The 18,066-nt window shown below is 33.3% G+C and overlaps 3 protein-coding genes across 3 annotated transcripts; all 3 read right to left on the reverse strand.

Annotated features, from left to right (window-relative positions):
* Positions 1–1,809: 1,809 nt before the first annotated feature.
* On the reverse strand, positions 1,810–5,550 carry LOC145015170 (elongation factor 1-gamma-like). The gene is made up of 8 exons (XM_078973619.1): positions 5,440–5,550; positions 5,293–5,337; positions 4,386–4,535; positions 4,231–4,291; positions 4,093–4,145; positions 3,903–4,004; positions 3,309–3,810; positions 1,810–2,369 (listed from the first exon to the last, which is right to left on the reverse strand). The coding sequence occupies exons 2-8, from the start codon at positions 5,299–5,301 to the stop codon at positions 1,990–1,992; spliced, it is 1,257 nt and encodes a 418-aa protein (XP_078829745.1). The 5' UTR covers positions 5,302–5,337; positions 5,440–5,550; the 3' UTR covers positions 1,810–1,989.
* A 574-nt stretch (positions 5,551–6,124) lies between these two features.
* GXM3 (glucuronoxylan 4-O-methyltransferase-like protein (DUF579)) lies at positions 6,125–7,231 on the reverse strand. The gene has a single exon (XM_078973623.1). The coding sequence runs from the start codon at positions 7,137–7,139 to the stop codon at positions 6,258–6,260; it is 882 nt and encodes a 293-aa protein (XP_078829749.1). The 5' UTR covers positions 7,140–7,231; the 3' UTR covers positions 6,125–6,257.
* Positions 7,232–12,176: 4,945 nt separating this feature from the next.
* Positions 12,177–17,430, reverse strand: LOC145015167 (putative serine/threonine-protein kinase At1g54610). The gene is made up of 8 exons (XM_078973616.1): positions 16,317–17,430; positions 15,957–16,241; positions 15,529–15,846; positions 14,492–14,719; positions 14,199–14,299; positions 13,974–14,088; positions 12,892–13,284; positions 12,177–12,624 (listed from the first exon to the last, which is right to left on the reverse strand). The coding sequence occupies exons 1-8, from the start codon at positions 16,791–16,793 to the stop codon at positions 12,418–12,420; spliced, it is 2,124 nt and encodes a 707-aa protein (XP_078829742.1). The 5' UTR covers positions 16,794–17,430; the 3' UTR covers positions 12,177–12,417.
* Between the last annotated feature and the right edge of the window lie 636 nt (positions 17,431–18,066).

Here is an 18,066-nt window from a genome sequence, read left to right on the forward strand (position 1 = left end):
AGTTTAATTTATCATTTGTAAAGAAATAATAAAAAAGTGAAAAAAAAAATGATCAACCATACCATCTATGCCAACCCATTTCAAGACTCCAGACTCACATGTATGATATCAATCGCAAAACACTAATAATATTTGGATTCATGGTTTAAACCATTTGTGAAATTTCACTTCTCTACCACTGAACTATCATCGAGGAGATAAAGAGAAAACTCAAATAGCCATTGAAATTGGAGGTGCGTCCTCATGGCTCATGGTTTGTGATTTTGCCTGATAAATAGGACACGATTTTGTCTTGTTAAGGGTGAAAAAAAAGGATGGTTTAGGAATTGGAAGCTTGTTTGCTTTAAGTTGGGTTTTATGCTACAAAGGGAGGTGGAGATTCATGTCGAAACCATACTCTTTGTGAATGTTTATCATCAGGGCCGGTCCCGAATTCAATATTTTCAAAGGTCTAGGAGTAACAAGAAAAAATGATCCTTATCTTTATTATAATTTTTTATTTTTAAATAAAAATATATAATGAAAAAAATTAAATCCTATGCAGCTGCCCACTTTGTTCCCCTCAATGCCCCCCATGTTTATCATAAAATTGATTCATGGTTTAAATGGTGGTTTAGAATGATGTGAATCATATAAAGTTTAAAGGCGCTTCGAGTAACAACATTTGGTTTCTAGTCTACTTCAGTAAAAAAGTATTGGTTTGGATTCATTGATTTGCAAAAAGACGTATAATAGTCACATTGCATGCTTTTCAAATGATGTTTAGTGTGGAGATATAAAATTTCGAAACATGTAAGATAGATGGTTATGGGAGTTAGAGAATAAAGATACATTTACACTTGACTAGAAAATGTTGGTCATTTTAATTTCACAGACTATATAATGTAATTGAAAATAATATGAGTATAAATGAAGATTTAAACTATGATCTAATAAGTTAGGTCATAGGTGTTGTGAAATGTATATATTTATAAATTAATGCGAGTTTGATCTTGTACGTAACAAAATATTGGGGTCAATAGACATAGCATTGTTACCAATGGGCGGGGTTTACAGCAGCACCCCAAATCACTTATATAACTTTGGACATGGGATGATGCAATGTAATGGAAAACATGATTAGAACGAAAGAATATAAAAAGAAATAAGGCAGTTTTGGGTCTGTTTGGGGAAAACTTATGCTACATTACAACCCATGTTGCCTCCGCCTATCTAATTAGCTTGTCCAGACAGCTCGAGTTGCATGGCAGTTATCTTAACATACTGTTTTGCTATTGAAGATTCCATATTTTTTTCGTCAACTTTGTCTACTTCTGCAGATGTATAAATACATATGCTTATATTTCTTACAAATTGGGGTTCTCTATATACTCTCCAATAACGTGACTTTTTTTTTTTTGTCTTAATTAAAAGTGACTTTGATGGATTGTCCCAAGATTAAATTCCATGAACTCACAAGATCTATCAAAAATCTGAACTTAGTACGAGAGATATCAGCAAGATGGAATATATTGGTCGCAATCAAGTTAAATGTCATGAATTTAATATAGATAATAGCGGAGATTGATACTCTCTTAGTCTCTTTCATTACAACCCAAGAATGGTCAGGTTGGGATGAACAAGTGGGTTTACGATAGAATCAAAGTAAGACTTGGATGCAGATAACTACGGGTATTTTGGAGGTTCTAAAATGAGTTGAGTTGAAACGCCTTCAGTCCCCTCAAGGCCTCAACACTTGTAGCTGTAACAAGTATAGTAAATTGCAGTAGAATGCATCATCTTACCAAAGTAAATTCTTAACATGATTAATTTAAAGAAAAAACAATCAACACACTCCATAAACAAACTCATGATTAACAACCATCCGGTCTTGGTCTTGGGTATTACATTGAGATCAAAACTGACTTAAAATTAACACCATTTTAACCCACAAAAAACAAACACTTTGAAACAAACAAACTACCCACAGAAAAAACATCTCTTCTTTTCTCACTTAAAGCACTTAGCATCCAAAAGAGTTTCCCCTTCAAAAGGCTCAAAATCTTCGATCATCTGATTCACACGCTCCTTTTGTGCTTCATCAGACAAATCCACCTTTGTCCACTCATAAAGCTCCATGTCATAACACTCGTCCATTACAAACTTTGGGATCTCGGGCCCACGGAAAAGCCATAAACCCTTCACCTTGAATGGAGGCTCGTTTCCAATAATCAGCATCTTCCCAAAAGCATACTTTCTTGCTAAATCCATTCTTTGAAGGAATCCTCCAACTTTGTTCATTGTCACAAATGACACCATGTTTTCATCATTGTATTTGTAATCACAGAACCATAGAGAGTAGCCCTCTGGATCAAACATCTCCCAGAAGCCTTCAAAAATAACATATACAAAAGTTAAATTCACTTTAAAACTCCCTACTTCTATTTTTCCATATCAAGAAATTACAGCATCATACTTTCTGATTTTTCTTGTTTGAACATTACACTTTATAAATTTTATCCAATTACAAGAGTGAAAGTGCTTTGTAGTTAAAACATTGATATACATTGGTGGATTTTTTTTTAAAGTAATATATAGCACAAAATAGAAACAAAAATAGTTGGGAATGTAGCTTACAAGTAACTTGCCAAAAAATACCAATATATAGCATCCTACTTCTATTTGTTTCTATTGCAACATTGTATTTTAAAAGATTTCCATCCATTCATAGCAATGAAAATTGAAAATTGCTTTGTATTTAGAGTTATCATAAAAGACCCTATATTTTGGGTTTTTCAGAATTAACCACAACTTTTTATTTTTCCTAAAAAAGACCTTTTTTTTCCCTTTTTTTCAGTTTGGCCCTTTTAGCATACTTACAGTAATCTTCCAGTTTTAGAGGACTGTTTCCAAAAATACCTCAGTTTTTTACTTTTTTTCCAAGAAAACCCTCGCATTTGACATTCTTTAGAAAATAAAAAGTTGACTTTTTTCAGGGAAAAAAAAACCTTCAAGAAGTTTTCTGGAACAACTCTAAATCCAAAATATACCAGTAAACCTGCTAAAAGGGTCAAATCGGAACAAACAGAAAAATGAAAGGTTTTTTTTAGAAAAAATAATTTTTAGGTTTAATTCGGAAAAAACGTGAAAATATTGGATCTTTTATGCTAGCACTTGTATTTAAATGACATTTTTATAAATCTGTAGACTTTTTAAAGTATATTGTTGAAATAAGAGAAAACAAAAGTAGTATGCTATAATAAGCAACTTAATGAAAGTATGTTGCTACTTCTTTTCCCAAATAAAAAAAATAAAGAATGATGATATACCTTTAATTGCAACCTCACGGAAGTTGGTCTTGGTGTTGGAATAAAGCCTTTTCCAGTCATCCAAAACCATCTTACTTGGTGGCAACAAATCAAGAGGGTTCTTTGGTTTAGGCTTTGGTGCCTCTTCTTCATCGCCATTAGTTTCAGCTTTTGGAGCTTCTTTCTTTTCTTCTTTTTTAGGCTCAGCCTTTGGTTTAGTCTCTTTAGGTTGAGCTGCTTTTTTTGAAGAAGGAAGAGGTGGAACAGCTTCTGTTTGTTTCAACTCACCAATAACCTTACTGAAGTTAGGTTGATTAACCATGGTCCAGAAATACCTCTCAACATGAGGAAACTCAGATGTGAAGGTTTTGGTCATCATGACTTTGAATCCAAGGTAAAGATTGCATGTTGTGATGATGTCAGCAAGTGTCACGCTATGTCCAACCAAGAATGTGTGCGAGGCAAGATGTGTGTTTAGGGCACCAAGAGCTCTCTTTAATCCAGCAATTGCAGCCTCCTCTACCTTTAATTCGTGTTGAAAAGAAGTGTTATTGATAGGACATGGACACTATAATCGAAAAGGGTAAATTGGTAATTAGTAAAGTGTAAACAAACCGGAGCAACATAGTTAGCATAACCAAATCTTGGCATCAACCATTTCAACACATTTGTGTCGATTTCAAGTGAAGAGAAATCAATCCATTGCTCAATGTGTCCCTGGAAAAACATTCAATGAATAAGTAAAGCTTTAAGTAAATGAGTTTAATTAAAAAAAAAAACTTTATCGAAAAATGATGAAACTTACATATTCAATTGGTGAAGATCCCAAAAGAGAAGTGTCAGTCTTCATGCGAGCAACTATGATGACAAAATATAACAGAATAAGCACTACAACGATAAAAAAAATTATGAGATTTCAATGGTCATGAGTCATGTCACTTACCATAGCGAGCAATGGCATTACTCTCAAATACAGGGCCATCAGGAGTCTCAAGAACAGGAACCTTCAACAATTATAGCACATTGTGTAAAGAAACTGAATAAAGCACCCACCATTGCAGAGAGTGAAATCATATTTTTTTGAAAAAAAAAATGTACCTTTCCAATAGGGTTCATCTTAAGAAACTCAGGAGTTTTATTTGAAACGCCCATTTCGAATTTTTCAGCCCACTTAACTTCAACACCAACATATTCTGCAGTAATTAATGTCTTGAAAGCATTCTTGTTGGTTTTCGCAGCATGCATGACCTACAAGAAAATTATCTGTTAAAACAAATTATCTTAAACTTAAATGAATGCAACTAACCATAACTACATCACCATAGTAACACAAAAGTTGGCACTTTGTTTGAAGGCTCATTTGTCAATTTATGATTCAACAAGCAACATGATACAAGTTTCTAATGGTTAATACTTCACTATCAACATAAATCCAGTATCTAATGAACTTATTATCATGGTAGCTTAGGCCATTGTTCAATGAATTTTTTCTCAATTGTGAAGCTACATGTTAAAACACAAGGTATATATCCCAAAATATTCTCCCAGTAACATAAGTTAGAACATTTGAGTTTGAAAATGCCATCAATAAGTTGATATTAATTCATTATAAATAAATGAGCGATAAATCAGATGGTTGTGCATTTGATCACTTAGATTACAAATTAAAACCAAAACAACAAGTAAAACACAGTAAGTTGTCGATCAACATTGTAAATTAAGTGATCAAATAGCACCACAACTGGATCTAAACGCAATTAACACAAGCACAACGAATCACGAGTTGGCCTCCAAACATAAACAGAATTTCGCGAATATTTCAAATAAATTCGATAAAGCGAAATGTGAAATAACCAGACAGAACAGCAACAGTTCATGCATATATAAACGTAGAACTACAAATCTGCCTACTTTGAAATGTTATTATGCATGCACACTTGCGCAACTAACAAAATTCAGCGAAAATATCGACGAGAAAGTAACAAAATCAGAATTGAAAACTCACCAGAGCCATTGCTGAAAGGAACAAACGTTCGTTTTTACGTCAGATCTGAATAACAGAAACAAATACAGACTTCGAATGAGCACGCAAAATAGAAATGGTAAGAAATTGTTGAACAAGAAAGATTAAACGGTGGAATGAAGATGATACCTGATAATTACACGAGCGTTTCTTCCGAGAGCACAGTGAAGAGTCCACAATGAAAGAGAGATATATGACTAGGGTTTCCTACTGTTGAAGGGGGTAGTGGCCTAGTGGGCACTTCTTTATGCAATAAAGTTTTGGGTTTTCGTTGGAAATGATAACGGGCCAGCCCAACTGGATTAATGAATAGTAGTTTCTTTTAATAAAAATTACTTAAAAGTTAAAACAATCTTTTATAGATTTGACAAAATTACAGAAATGGTACCTGTGGTTTGTCGATTTGTCAAGGCAATGTACTAAAATAAGATTATTACCAAAAAATGGTGTGGTTTTGGTCCCTCTTTCAATAAGTTTAAAAGTTTGGCTTGTTAACTTTTTGAAAATTATAGTTTTATCTCTAAGAACCATTTCAACAATTTTATTTTTTTACCAAATTATAAGGACTATTTCTTAAAAAAAAAATTATTTTATTGAATTATTATAAAATTTTTTTTTTTTTAATTTCTTTCTTATTCTTATTGTATTAATTTTTTCAAAAATAAATGACCAAAGTTCATTTAAATAATTTTACATTGGTTAAATTATGATCAAAACATAGCAAAATTGATAAATGAGTTATACTTTTGCTCGAAAACAATTAATGAAAAACTTTATTGAATCAACATGTACTTTAGAACAAAAATTCCTCATGTAAAAATTTAATCTAATACTCGTTATTTTTGTCATTTATTTTACATGCTCAAAAAGAAAAATCCAAGATTCTTATAACAAGAATCAAGAGCCAATTGAAAAGAAATCAATAATCAATATTTCAAAATCAGATCTCAAGGACAAAAAGGCTTGTTAGGTTCATCTCTATGACTTGGAATCCTGAAGTGCCTTAATCTCCCCTCTTGTTTCTTCATATACCCTTCACACAAAAACGCATTAGAAAACTTATCCTCAACAACCCTATTCACATCATGCACAAAAACATCGGTCTCTCCCTCCGCCCTGTTCCTCGCCATCATCCCCGCCGTATAAATCGCACTCATCCGCCCTGGTGCCTCATCATAGTACCCCGTCGGCGCATCCACCATTATCAAATCCCACGTCGTCTCATAAACATCCTCCGGCAAACCCTTCAGCGCTAATTGACAAACCGAGTGCCTGGTTTCACCCACCGCCGTGCACTCCGGCCCTTTTCCGGCTTCCATAAGGCCATCTGCTTGGTTCACCTTACTGTCATACGTTACATGATAAGATTCCAACATGGGAAATCTTTTCTTGATTTGCTCGATCCATGCTTTGTCTTCTTCAAGAAAGACTGTTCGGCCATTGAAGTTCAAAGAGCTCCACATTAAGCTATCGTGCCCTAGCCCAAAGACTAGAAAGTTACAAGGTGATTTCATGTCTAAGATCTTTTTGGTTACCGATATTTCTTTGCTGGTTTGTTGTGGGGTGATGGTGGAGGTTGAGTAGTGTACCAAGGCTTGAGCTAATGAAGGTGGGATTTTGTTGCAGGTTTCTGAGCATTTTGGCGACTTTTGAATGTTTCTTAAAGAACCTGAAACTGCTTTTGGAATGACTTTTTGCGCAATTTGAGATGAAACTTGATCATTGGAAGATGAAAAGGTTGATCGAAATACAAAGAGAAGAAAGAAGACGACAATGATGGCAATGACAAGAAGCTTGGTGTTCATTGGGTATTGTGTTCTCGACCTCATTTTTTTATCAACAGATAAAACTAAGTTTTCTGGGATTGTTATGAAGCTATGGGGTTGTATTCAAGTATGTATATATCTATAGAGAGAGACGGTATGGTGATGCTTAGAGTTTAAGTGATTATATTAAAGAATTCTATGATGTAAGACATGCAACCTAGAAAGATTCTGAATGAAGCAAACGGGTAGTTGTTAAGTTTGGTGGAATATTTGGTCTTTGAGTTGCAAAGTTAAAGGCATCTTAAGTTGCTAATCATTTTGAGTCGGAGAAAATACTAATCTAGCAAAATATATTAATTATCTATCTAAAATTAGCCAAAAGAAATACATTACTCAAAACTAGCCCACGAAATAGTAGATGTGTTAGGGTTGATTACAGTCAGCGAGGGTTGACTGCGGTCAACCTTCGAAAACTGCTCTCTCGTCGCAATTGACTACTCTTTTATGGTCTGTCTACTGTTTTGTGGGCATTGGCCCATAGTATAGAACGTCTTACTTTTTAGTTTAAGTTACTTTTTCCTCATTTTTTTCTATCATTGTCTATTATTTTCTCTCAATAGAACACCCGAACAACGAGATACGTCAATTTTTAATCAAAATTTTACTGTATTGTTGATTAGGAGTAGTTTTTGTATATTGGGATAATTTTTTTTTTTAAACCGAAAAAAAATTAATACCGTAGGTTTCTTACGAAACATACGGTGTACAAGTCCACAATGCACAAAACCGTAGCTTTTTAACCAAAGACCGTAAATTTCAACCCAAAACCGTAGATTTCATTAAAAGAAGAAAAAAGAAAACCGTAGATTTAACCCAAAACCGTAAGCTACAATTTAGGAAACCGTATTTTATAGAGAAAACCGTATGTTTTAAAAAATCCTACAGTTTTCTATCTTCAACATGATTTTTTTTATACTAAAAATGAAACAGTAGACGGATTAGCGAAACAGTAGACGATTCTAAAATCTACGGTTTTGTGGGCTATTTCGGACAATTCCTAATTTTTCGCTAAAAATGGTTAATTACTTTCTTAATTTGGCTAAATTAGTAATTAGCCATTTTGGGTTTGGTGAAGGCAGTTGCACCATGTCCGAAACCGATTAAATTTGCTAAAAATGACATTTTGGCACTCTTTTTCACCTTTTATACATATATATATATATATATATATATATATATATATATATATATATATATATATATATATATAGGGTAAAGTGAATATACCTAACAACCTTATATAAGCTTACGTACCTAACCACATCATACTACGTAATTTTGTATCATATTTGCATTGCAATCACCCAAAGTTCTTAAAACTCAACCTCATAATTTGATTGCTTCCAAAATCTTTGGACTTTCACCATTATCTTCCTTCAAATGATGTCGTTCTATCGGAGGCCCCCTGGTGGGCTTCATATACTACCGTTACAAATCAAATGGTGTAGGAGGAATACAATGGTGAATGTCTGAAAATCTTGGAAGTAAATCAAGTTAAAGGTTGAAGTTTAACAACCTTAGACGATTGCAATGGAAATATAATGCAAAACAATATAGTATAATGTGGTTAGGTACCTAAGCTTATATAAGGTTGTTAGGTATATTCACTTTACCCATATATATATATATATATATATATATATATATATATATATATATATATATATATATATATATATATATATACACACACTATGCTATCAATAGTGCGCTATAGCGGTGCTATAACGACGCTATAATGTTTTGCGGTGTTACTGAACCATTATTTTGAAATAGCATTTTCAAATAGCGATAGCGCAGTTCGCGGCGCTATTGACCGCTATTTACCGCGAAACTCATCAGCGCTATAGCGATGCTACACCTGCTTTTAGAATTTCGTACATATTATACTACTTTAACAAAGAAAAAAATGATTGTGTGATATTTCAATATTAAATTTTTATTTTTTAAAGTAGTCCACTACAATTTTTGTCTTAATAAGTCCAAATAATAAATATAATTAATTACAAACTACAAATCAACAAATGACATCTTCCCTTTCTCATATGTTTCAGTACTTAGTGACCACAAACGATTTGAGCTGTAAGGACATTTTGATACTTTTTAGTTTCCATATAACTATATTAGAATATTATATATAGATTATGTATTTAAATTTAAAAGAGAAAAAACATTTTAATTTTAATAATTAAATATTTTTCTATTTTTCTTATAAATTCAACTTTTCAAATGTTTATAATTTATATATATGTTTTTTTAAATGAACTTTTGTAATACATGGATCTTTTATATTTATATATATATATATATATATATATATATATATATATATATATATATATATATATATATATATATATTTGTGTGCGAGAGAGAAAAGAGTGCAACCTAACCATTTTTAACAAATCTATCATGTTTCTATTAGGTTTTTACCATTTTACATTTTGTTCATTACATGTAATAATATTTTATTTTACACCAATCATATCTACATATTAAGAATCAATTATTCTTTGACTAGTTAATTTATTTTATTAAACTTAAAAAAATAAAGATTGTATGCTCATCTTTCACATATCTTACCAAATCACCTCAACCCAAGTGATTACGATGATGAATTAGTTAATTTAAATATCAAATGAACTTAAAAATACAAACAATAAATTCAATGAATTGAAATTTTTAAACATTTAAGATGGACGAGGATAAATTATTTAATTATTTTTATAATAACTTTTTAAAATGTTAAACTATTAGAAAATGTTTGTGGTAATATATTCATATTAAATAAATGTTAGTAGAAAAGTTATAGTTATTTTTTTGAAATAAATTTTTTAACAAGCAACCATTAAAATGCTCTAATTTCAATAGAGACGCTCTAATTTCGATAGAGACGTAAGAATGTATAAACAAGTTCACATGTGCACTTTGGGACATTTTGTTAATTGTGGAACATGTTCATGGGAAGACCTAATATACACACCAAAACTTTTACGAATTTATCATCTTATAAATCTTAATGCCTTTGGATAAGTAGTTGACATTCAGAGAAATGTGGTTTATTTTATCTAAGTTGTAAGTATAATACATTGATGAAAAATGTAGGCATTTATGGTTTTGTATCGTGTACAAAGCACTTACCAATTATCTAATCATGTTTATGTGATAATATATGTGGTTTATTTTTTATTTAAGTTGTAAGTTTATAAGGGTGTCTCTTACAACGTGTTTTAAAGTCATGAGGGCAACAAATCCTATAAGAATTTTGTAGTTATGGAGACTCAAACGAGAGCAATTTCAAGACATGTAACGCCCTAGGAAGTTTTCACACTAAATTGCCCAAAGTGAACAATATTGTGGCACGTGCCTTCTAGGGAGATTACAAATGGTATAAAAGCTAGGGTATTGGTTGATGTGTTCAAAGGGTACGAGGTGAAGGTATGAGTCTACTTACACAAGATCATCGATCGACTAGGAAGGGGAACTAAACATTTTCTTATAAAGGGTGTTGATACCTTCTCTATCATGATGTGATTTAAAGTCATAAGGGCAATATATCCCATAAGAACTCTACAGGTAATGAGGCCCGACAAGAGTAATTTTAGATGGGTAATATCATGGGAAGTTTTCGTACCGAGATGCCTAAATAGGATAATATTATGGTTTGTGTCTTTGGGAGATGTTATAAATGCTAGAACATGGGTCGATGTGTTTGATCAGGAAGTCGAACACTATAAAGGGGTGAACGTAGGTGGTTACTTGAACCTGATCCCACATTGGTTGGGAAAGAGAGAGATAAGCATTTCTTTTAAGGGTGTTGATACTTCTCTATCAGAATGTGTTCTAATATTGTAAGGACAACATATTGTATAAGAACTTAACAATTAAGGAGGCTAAACCAAAAGCAATTTTAGGATGGGTGAGCTCTAAGAAGTTTTTATGCATATACATTTAGGGATGTGTCACACACGCATAACAAGTGATTATGAGTTGATATTGGTATGAGATTTTAGAGGTGATTATGAGCTGATGTTCTAGGTATTTCAGTAAGATATCGGTATGGGATTTTAGAGTAATATATCCACTTAGATCTTTCATTTATATGTGGCATGAGTATTTAGGTGTTAAATATGACTTGTGAATGGATAATGATAACCTATAATTGGATTGTCCATAGGATTGTTTAAAGGGACATTTGAATGGGCAACAATACCAATACCTATTACTTGTTTTATTTTAGATTGTGCATCTTATTATGTTGTAGCTGATGGGAGCATATTTCTTGTTGGTGTTATTTATGTCGAATTGTATATGCATGAGCCATGAAGTGTGTTATGTTTTGGTTTACGGTTAGCATGTAGGTTACATTTAAAGTCTAGATAGACTCATTGAAGCTTAGATGGTTAGCTTGGAAGGAGATGACATCTTATGTAGATCTTTTGTTATATTTTGGGTGCTAGAACACTCAACTCGTGCCTAGTAGATTTTTGTCTTTGTATCAAGGAATGTAATGACATAAACTTGTGTCCTTCGATCAATATGGAAGTGCAACTAGTGTAAAATATGATATTTTAAAGAAATTTTTGCCAAATGGGTGTGTTAGATGTTGGAATCAAGTGTCAAATTTATACCTAAGCTTAAACTAGCATGGCGAAGACTATGGGGGGGGGGGGGGGGGGTGGCATAGGAAGCCAGATAACAGATCCTCATCATGGAAGTACATATGGTTTAATATGAGAAATTTTGTAAAGATGTACTTTTATAGTGGGGAGCGGGTTGAAACGCCCAAGGTTGGTGTATACCTTTTTAGTTGTATCTTGAAGATGTATGGGAAAGCAAAGATTGGGCCAACTTACAAGTCCTGCTATGAGTACATCCAATTAATGTTGCTTGCCATCTGTAGACATTATCACTAGAGAAAAGTTGATTAAATTAAATGGCTCTATAAGTACTTGAAAGTAGAAAGCTTTTCTGCAAGAAATTTGGTCAAAAATGTATCAAGTTTCTTGGATTTGCAACCATTTGAGTAACCACATCAAGAAAGATAACCACTTGCCTGTACTTGTTCTCATTTGGGCGTTTCGCCAACTATCCAATAAAAAGATTACATGTGTCTTTGTTTTAAAGTTTTTTCTAAATACTTTTTTCGACCTTTTACATTAAATCTTTAAAACCAGGCTAAAGCTATACATGACAAAAACCCCATCCGGAAGTACCATTTCTTGATGAAACGTAATGATTTCGTTTGTTTTATCTATTTCTTTTTCTATTTAAATAAATTTCATCTAAAATTTCCTCCATACTGCAATAACGACTCCCTTTGACCATTATCAGTGTGGCCCTTTTTGGTCTTAGTTTTGTCAAAGCGCGCTTTCCGAACAGCATGTTGAATTTGTCTTTCGTGTTCTTTAAGCATTTCATCCATATTTCCACTAGGAGGAACTAATGGGCCAGAATAATGGATCCGGTTTTTCTTTGGGGCATAACCCTGTCAATGATAATATATCAATTTATTAGTATGAAGCCCACTTGATAATCTATAACAAGCTTATAACTTTTCTTTTCTGTTTATGATTTTACATTACATGGAAGAATATCAAAATGCTTTAGGGATTGTTTCATAGTTGATGACCCCACCTCTTACCAAACCAGTAAGAGGCATGAGGCATGCTAGAGGCTTCTAACTGTGATATCAAACAATTTGAATCTGACTCTGAGAGAGTCACAATCTATATTGAAAAAAGGTTTTACATACCTTTCCGGGTGGATGTTCATGCTTCTTGTAAGAACAATTAGGGGCATCCATTTGGTGAGATGATTCCACGTCAGCATCATTTAATTGGTGATACTTTCCATTTGGACGATCTTCGGGCCAATGTGAACTATTACCTTTACTATGGTCCAACCGTGAACTACCATGCCAAGCTAACGAATTTGAAAACTTGGACAATTGGGCCCCACGTTTGTAGTGTTGGGCTGAATCAAGCCCAACTTGAAGAGGTTCGTCGGGCTTTTCTAGGCCTTCGGGTTGCTTTGAATTTGATCGATTGTTGTAGATGCCATATTGTAATGAGCCTGCAGACTCGTTATCTTCTTCATGGTTGAATTTCTCACTGCTACTTTTAGGGTTTTGTTGTTCTAGTCGCTTCTGAAAAGCATCAAACATAATAATCATCATCATCACTCTACTATTAGGGTTTAGCACAATTTTTACTTTTTATTTTTGCTAATCACCACCAAAAATGGGGTGGGCTTATCACCATATGACCAACTTTTCAAACTCATCACAAAATGACCACTTATTTCACAAATGGATTTCCTTAAATACCTGTTTTTGCCAAATCGTTTTTTCAGTGGTCCCCACTACATTTTTCACGAAAATGATGTCATTTTCACAAAATAAAAAAAGATTTGCGGATCTTTTTGAAGTTTTTTGTTGTGGGGACCACTGATAAAGCAATTTTACACAATAAAGTTATTTCACAAAAGCCATTTTGCAAAATAGGTGATTAATTTGTGATACAATTTTTAAAAGTTGGTCGTTTTGTGATATGACCTTTTCCCTTTTTGGTCATTTTAGTGATTAGCTCATTTTATTTTTGGGTTAAATGCAAGAAATAGCTACTTACTTTCATTTATTTGATTATAATAGCATTCTACTTTCATTTCTTACTACAGGATTGTAATTTTAAATTTTTTACCCAAATAACAATGTCCTCAAAATACAAAGAAATTTTCATTACTATAATTGGGTAGACTTTAAGAAGTATATTATCCTAATAAAAAAATTAGCCATGTATATATTTTTTTGAAATTTTAAGAGAGAAAACAGAATACCCTTATGGATGCATGCAATTCTGCATTAGCATCGGGTGCTGGCTGAGCTCTTGATTCTCTTGTACCATTTCTTAACGGTTCCACTCCACGCGTTTTTCCACCACTTGCTTTACTCCTGCCATCACAATAAAGAAAAATGAGTATAACACATCATGTGTGTGCAAAAGACGTAAATGCCCTCCTCCTCATATCATATATCCTGCAAACAAAAGCAAGAAAATTTACCTTCTCATTTCATCATCCCGCATTTTGGCATCAAACTCCTTACTTGGTGGGTACTTGGGCAAACTTGAAGGGTGACAAGGTAAAGGCTTTGTTGTGAAAAACTGTATTAAATACTCAAATGGTAAGTAAGTACATACACCATGGTGGTTTTTTTTTTTTTTGACTTAATGAGCTTAATGGGTTGATCACTTAATCTAGACAGAACTATACAATACTCTCATGTCAATTTTATGTATACAACACTTTAAGAAAGACATCATTACCCATTCATACAGAATAGAGCTTAAGTGTACCTCACTATGAAGTGCAGAAGAAGAAGATCCTCGGTTATGAGGTTCAACTGCAAGGAGAGAATCCAAAAGCATTAAAGCAGATGGAGGGAAATCCTTGAATGTCTCACCCACACAACGTTTGTAAGGCTGTTGTGGTTTGAAAATAGTGGCATGAGGCAACTTTGATTTTCTCCAGTACTCTTCAGATGGCGAACCACAAAGTTTAAAAATTTTGTGTAGTTGCTCCACCTGTGAATAATTATTAATACAGATGAGTAATAATAAAAATATGAAACACAGGGCAAAATAGTCATTCTACATGCATTTAATCACGGTGACGGTTTCAGTGACTAAAAAGGTGAAGAAAAATCATACAGCAGGGATTTCACTTGAAGTATATGTTTAAGCCAAAAAAAAAAACCCAGCTTAATATATACAAACATTATTTGTTACATTTTGCCTTTCTATCCACTAACCATTCCTTATGGATTCAGACTTGAAGCATATGGTTAGACATTTGGAGCTTTGATTTATTTAAAAAAGAATACTCATAAAATAAAAAACTAATTTTAAATCTTTACTTTCACATGTAAGAATACTACGTATGAGATTTACAGTTTTGATTAGGTTCAAATTTGTGAAATTGGTTCAGATTTTTATTACATTTTTGTTTAGGGCTTTAGGTGTACATTTACATTTTCAAGTTGATTAGGTACAGATTTGTGAAATTGGTTAAGGTTTTCTGTTACATATTTTAGCTTTAGGTTTACATATTTGATTTGATGAGATTCGGATTAGTTTGATAATTGGTATAGAGTATATAGTATAAACTATGAAATTGGTTTGTGTAATAAGATATAAACTATGAAATGGGTTTGATTTGTTTGACAAATTGTCATTTCCCAATAGAAGGGTAAAACGATCATGTATTCAGATTCAGACAGTCTATTCAGTCTAGAAAAAAAAAAAAAAAAAAACAGTCTTTATGTATACAACATTATACCATAACCAATTCAGCCACTTTATCGATAAATGACTTAATAGTTTCTATAAAATACCTCTGTTCTTCCAGGCATTATAGGCTTGCCAGCAAAAAGTTCAGCAAGGATACAACCAGCACTCCACAAATCAACAGCTACTCCATAATCAGTAGCACCTAATAAAAGCTCAGGAGGCCGATACCACAAAGTAACAACTCTACTTGTTAAAGGTTGCCTTTGATTGCTGCTAAAAATAGTTGCTAGACCAAAATCCCCAATTTTTAAATTCCCATTGTTGTCAATCAAAAGATTTGAGCCCTTGATGTCACGATGTAGGATTCCACGATTGTGGCAATGTTCTAGCCCACAGAGTAATTGCTTCATATAACATTTTATCTGCAAGTTAAATACAATAAATCCATATTAGAAGATAGAAGTTATGTGTTATTAGAAACAAATTCTTCTATTCAATAAACAAGATGATTGCCTAAAAGAAAGAGATATACCTGTGATTCGGTAAATTTAATCATAGGAGATGCTGCAAGTCCAGCAAGATCATGCTCCATGTAATCAAATACAAGATACAAATTCCCCGAAACCCTAGATGTCAGTAAACCTTCAAGCTTCATCACATTTGGATGGTCTAACCTACGAAGAACAATAATCTCTCTTGCCATAAACCTAACACTTTCTGGATCCATCTTAGTGAACCTTACCTTCTTTAAAGCAACAATCTTTCCGGTTTCAAGGTCTCGAGCTCTGTACACACTGCTGTAAGTCCCCTGTCCAATCTGCATCCAAATGTACACAATTTATATAAAATCTAACAGCTTCAGTTTAAAATATAAGCAAAAAGAAGGGCAGACCTTGTCTAATTTCTCAAATGAGTCTGCTCTTCTAGGCAACCATCCTTTAATGGCTTCCCCTGCAACAGCAGTGAGCCAAGAAGGCCAACCAGCAGCTTCTTGAGCACCATCAAATCCATTGGCAACGCTAAATGTTCTACAGATTTCAGGCTGGTGGTGTATCTCTCCGTTTCCCTTGGTTTCAGTTTTTGCAGGTTTTTGAGATAGTTGCACAAGCGGTTGCACTTGCACCACAGGTTGCTGCTCATAAACCACACTCTTTCTCTCCCCTTCATCCCATGGTGTTTGCCCTGAACTTGCTGTGTTTTCTCTGTTACCCTCTGAAATTAGCCTAGCAGTAGCTTCATTGCTGCCATTATCAACCTCCACTACAACTTCATCCCTTCTTGAAGAACCGAGGAAACGTTTTGATGATCTCTTTGATTCCTTCTCTGAATACTCATTTGCTGATATTCCTTTCGAGCACATACACCCCATAACTGTTTCCAGATATGAAGCTTTACAATCCAATATATATCATCTAATCCAGCGATCCAATCAATTTGATCCTCAATATAAACGTTATTGATAGCTTGAAACCCCAACTTCCTAATTGCATTATAAAACTTCGATATAAAATAAACTGGAATTTTTACCCATGTAATCAAAACCCTAAATTCGCCAAATCGCACTAATAATTATGGATCCAAAACGATTCAAGATCCCTAATTAGAATATACAAACCTACCCCGGTGAATGAAAAACAGAAACTCAATAAAGAGAGAGACCCAGATCGGAGTGTTGAAGAATTGTTGAAATTCAGATGAATGTGAAAAGTTATTATCTTGCTTAAGTCAATTGAATGGGTCAAAACTTAACAACTCGATTATTTTATAGTTTTATGATGAGACGAATGAAATGGGGTGCTTGAGAATGACGACGAGTGAGGTGTGAGAAGGAATGGAGAGAGAAATTTTCGGATCTATGTGAAAGAGCGTTGGAATGCGAGGGATCGATTGATACGTAGCAGTGTCTGAGGGATGGAAGGAAGCTCGAATGGTTTTGAGTTTTGACTCGTGAAGATGAAGGCAGAAGGCAGAAGGCAGGAAGGGAAGAGGGAATCTCTGACGACACATGGCATATTTTCTGTCATTTTCTTAACCTATATATCCATGTGGGTCCCATTTTGTCCTCAAGGATCCAAGGACAAAAGAATACTCCATTCTTAAATAATTCATGACACCTTATGTTAAAACTTAACAAAAATATAATACTTTTTTGCTTTGTGTTAACGTTTCTATTGATTGATAGCCTATTATTTAGATTATAATTTATGTGGAAACTAGGTTGGATTATAATATTTATTTAAGCCCATCAAACTGTAGGTATTGGGCTATCGGCTCTTATTAGGGCTTACACCGTTGAAAAAAAATAGATAATGGGATTTATTTATACTTTATATCTAAAAATATTTCAATTTGTACGAAATCAAAAAACTTTAATGGTTTTGTTCCCTAAAAAGTTGTAAGAACCGTTTTATTATTTTAATTTATTTTTTGTATTTTTTTATTTTTATTTTAATATTTTTTTAATTAAAAAATAGGTTCACCCAACCCAATAGTTGTGTCCTTCCCTCCCCCCTCTCCCTCACTTTCTTTTGCGTATGTGTGCCCTTTTTTTCTCAAAATCGATTCAACTCTTTTCTGCATCTTTTTAATCGAGAAAGGTATAAACATAATGTTTGATCTAAAAGTAATGTGTTGATGCTTGA

This window comes from Lactuca saligna, chromosome 9, assembly GCF_052625555.1.
Source record: "Lactuca saligna cultivar CGN05327 chromosome 9, ASM5262555v1, whole genome shotgun sequence".
Classification (NCBI taxonomy): domain Eukaryota; kingdom Viridiplantae; phylum Streptophyta; class Magnoliopsida; order Asterales; family Asteraceae; genus Lactuca; species Lactuca saligna.

Bases quoted from the DNA above. Each gene is read 5' to 3' on its own strand.
- LOC145015170 (XM_078973619.1), bottom strand. The intron at 4,146-4,230 runs GTAAGTGACATG...TTGTCATCATAG, and splicing joins TAATGCCATTGCTCGCTATG to TTGCTCGCATGAAGACTGAC. The intron at 4,005-4,092 runs GTAAGTTTCATC...ATGTTTTTCCAG, and splicing joins GATCTTCACCAATTGAATAT to GGACACATTGAGCAATGGAT.
- LOC145015167 (XM_078973616.1), bottom strand. From the start codon at position 16,793: ATGGGGTGTATGTGCTCGAAAGGAATATCAGCAAATGAGTATTCAGAG. The intron at 14,720-15,528 runs GTATTTTATAGA...AATTATTCACAG, and splicing joins TAATGCCTGGAAGAACAGAG to GTGGAGCAACTACACAAAAT. The intron at 13,285-13,973 runs GTATTCTGTTTT...GATGCTTTTCAG, and splicing joins AATTGCATGCATCCATAAGG to AAGCGACTAGAACAACAAAA.
- GXM3 (XM_078973623.1), bottom strand. From the start codon at position 7,139: ATGAGGTCGAGAACACAATACCCAATGAACACCAAGCTTCTTGTCATT.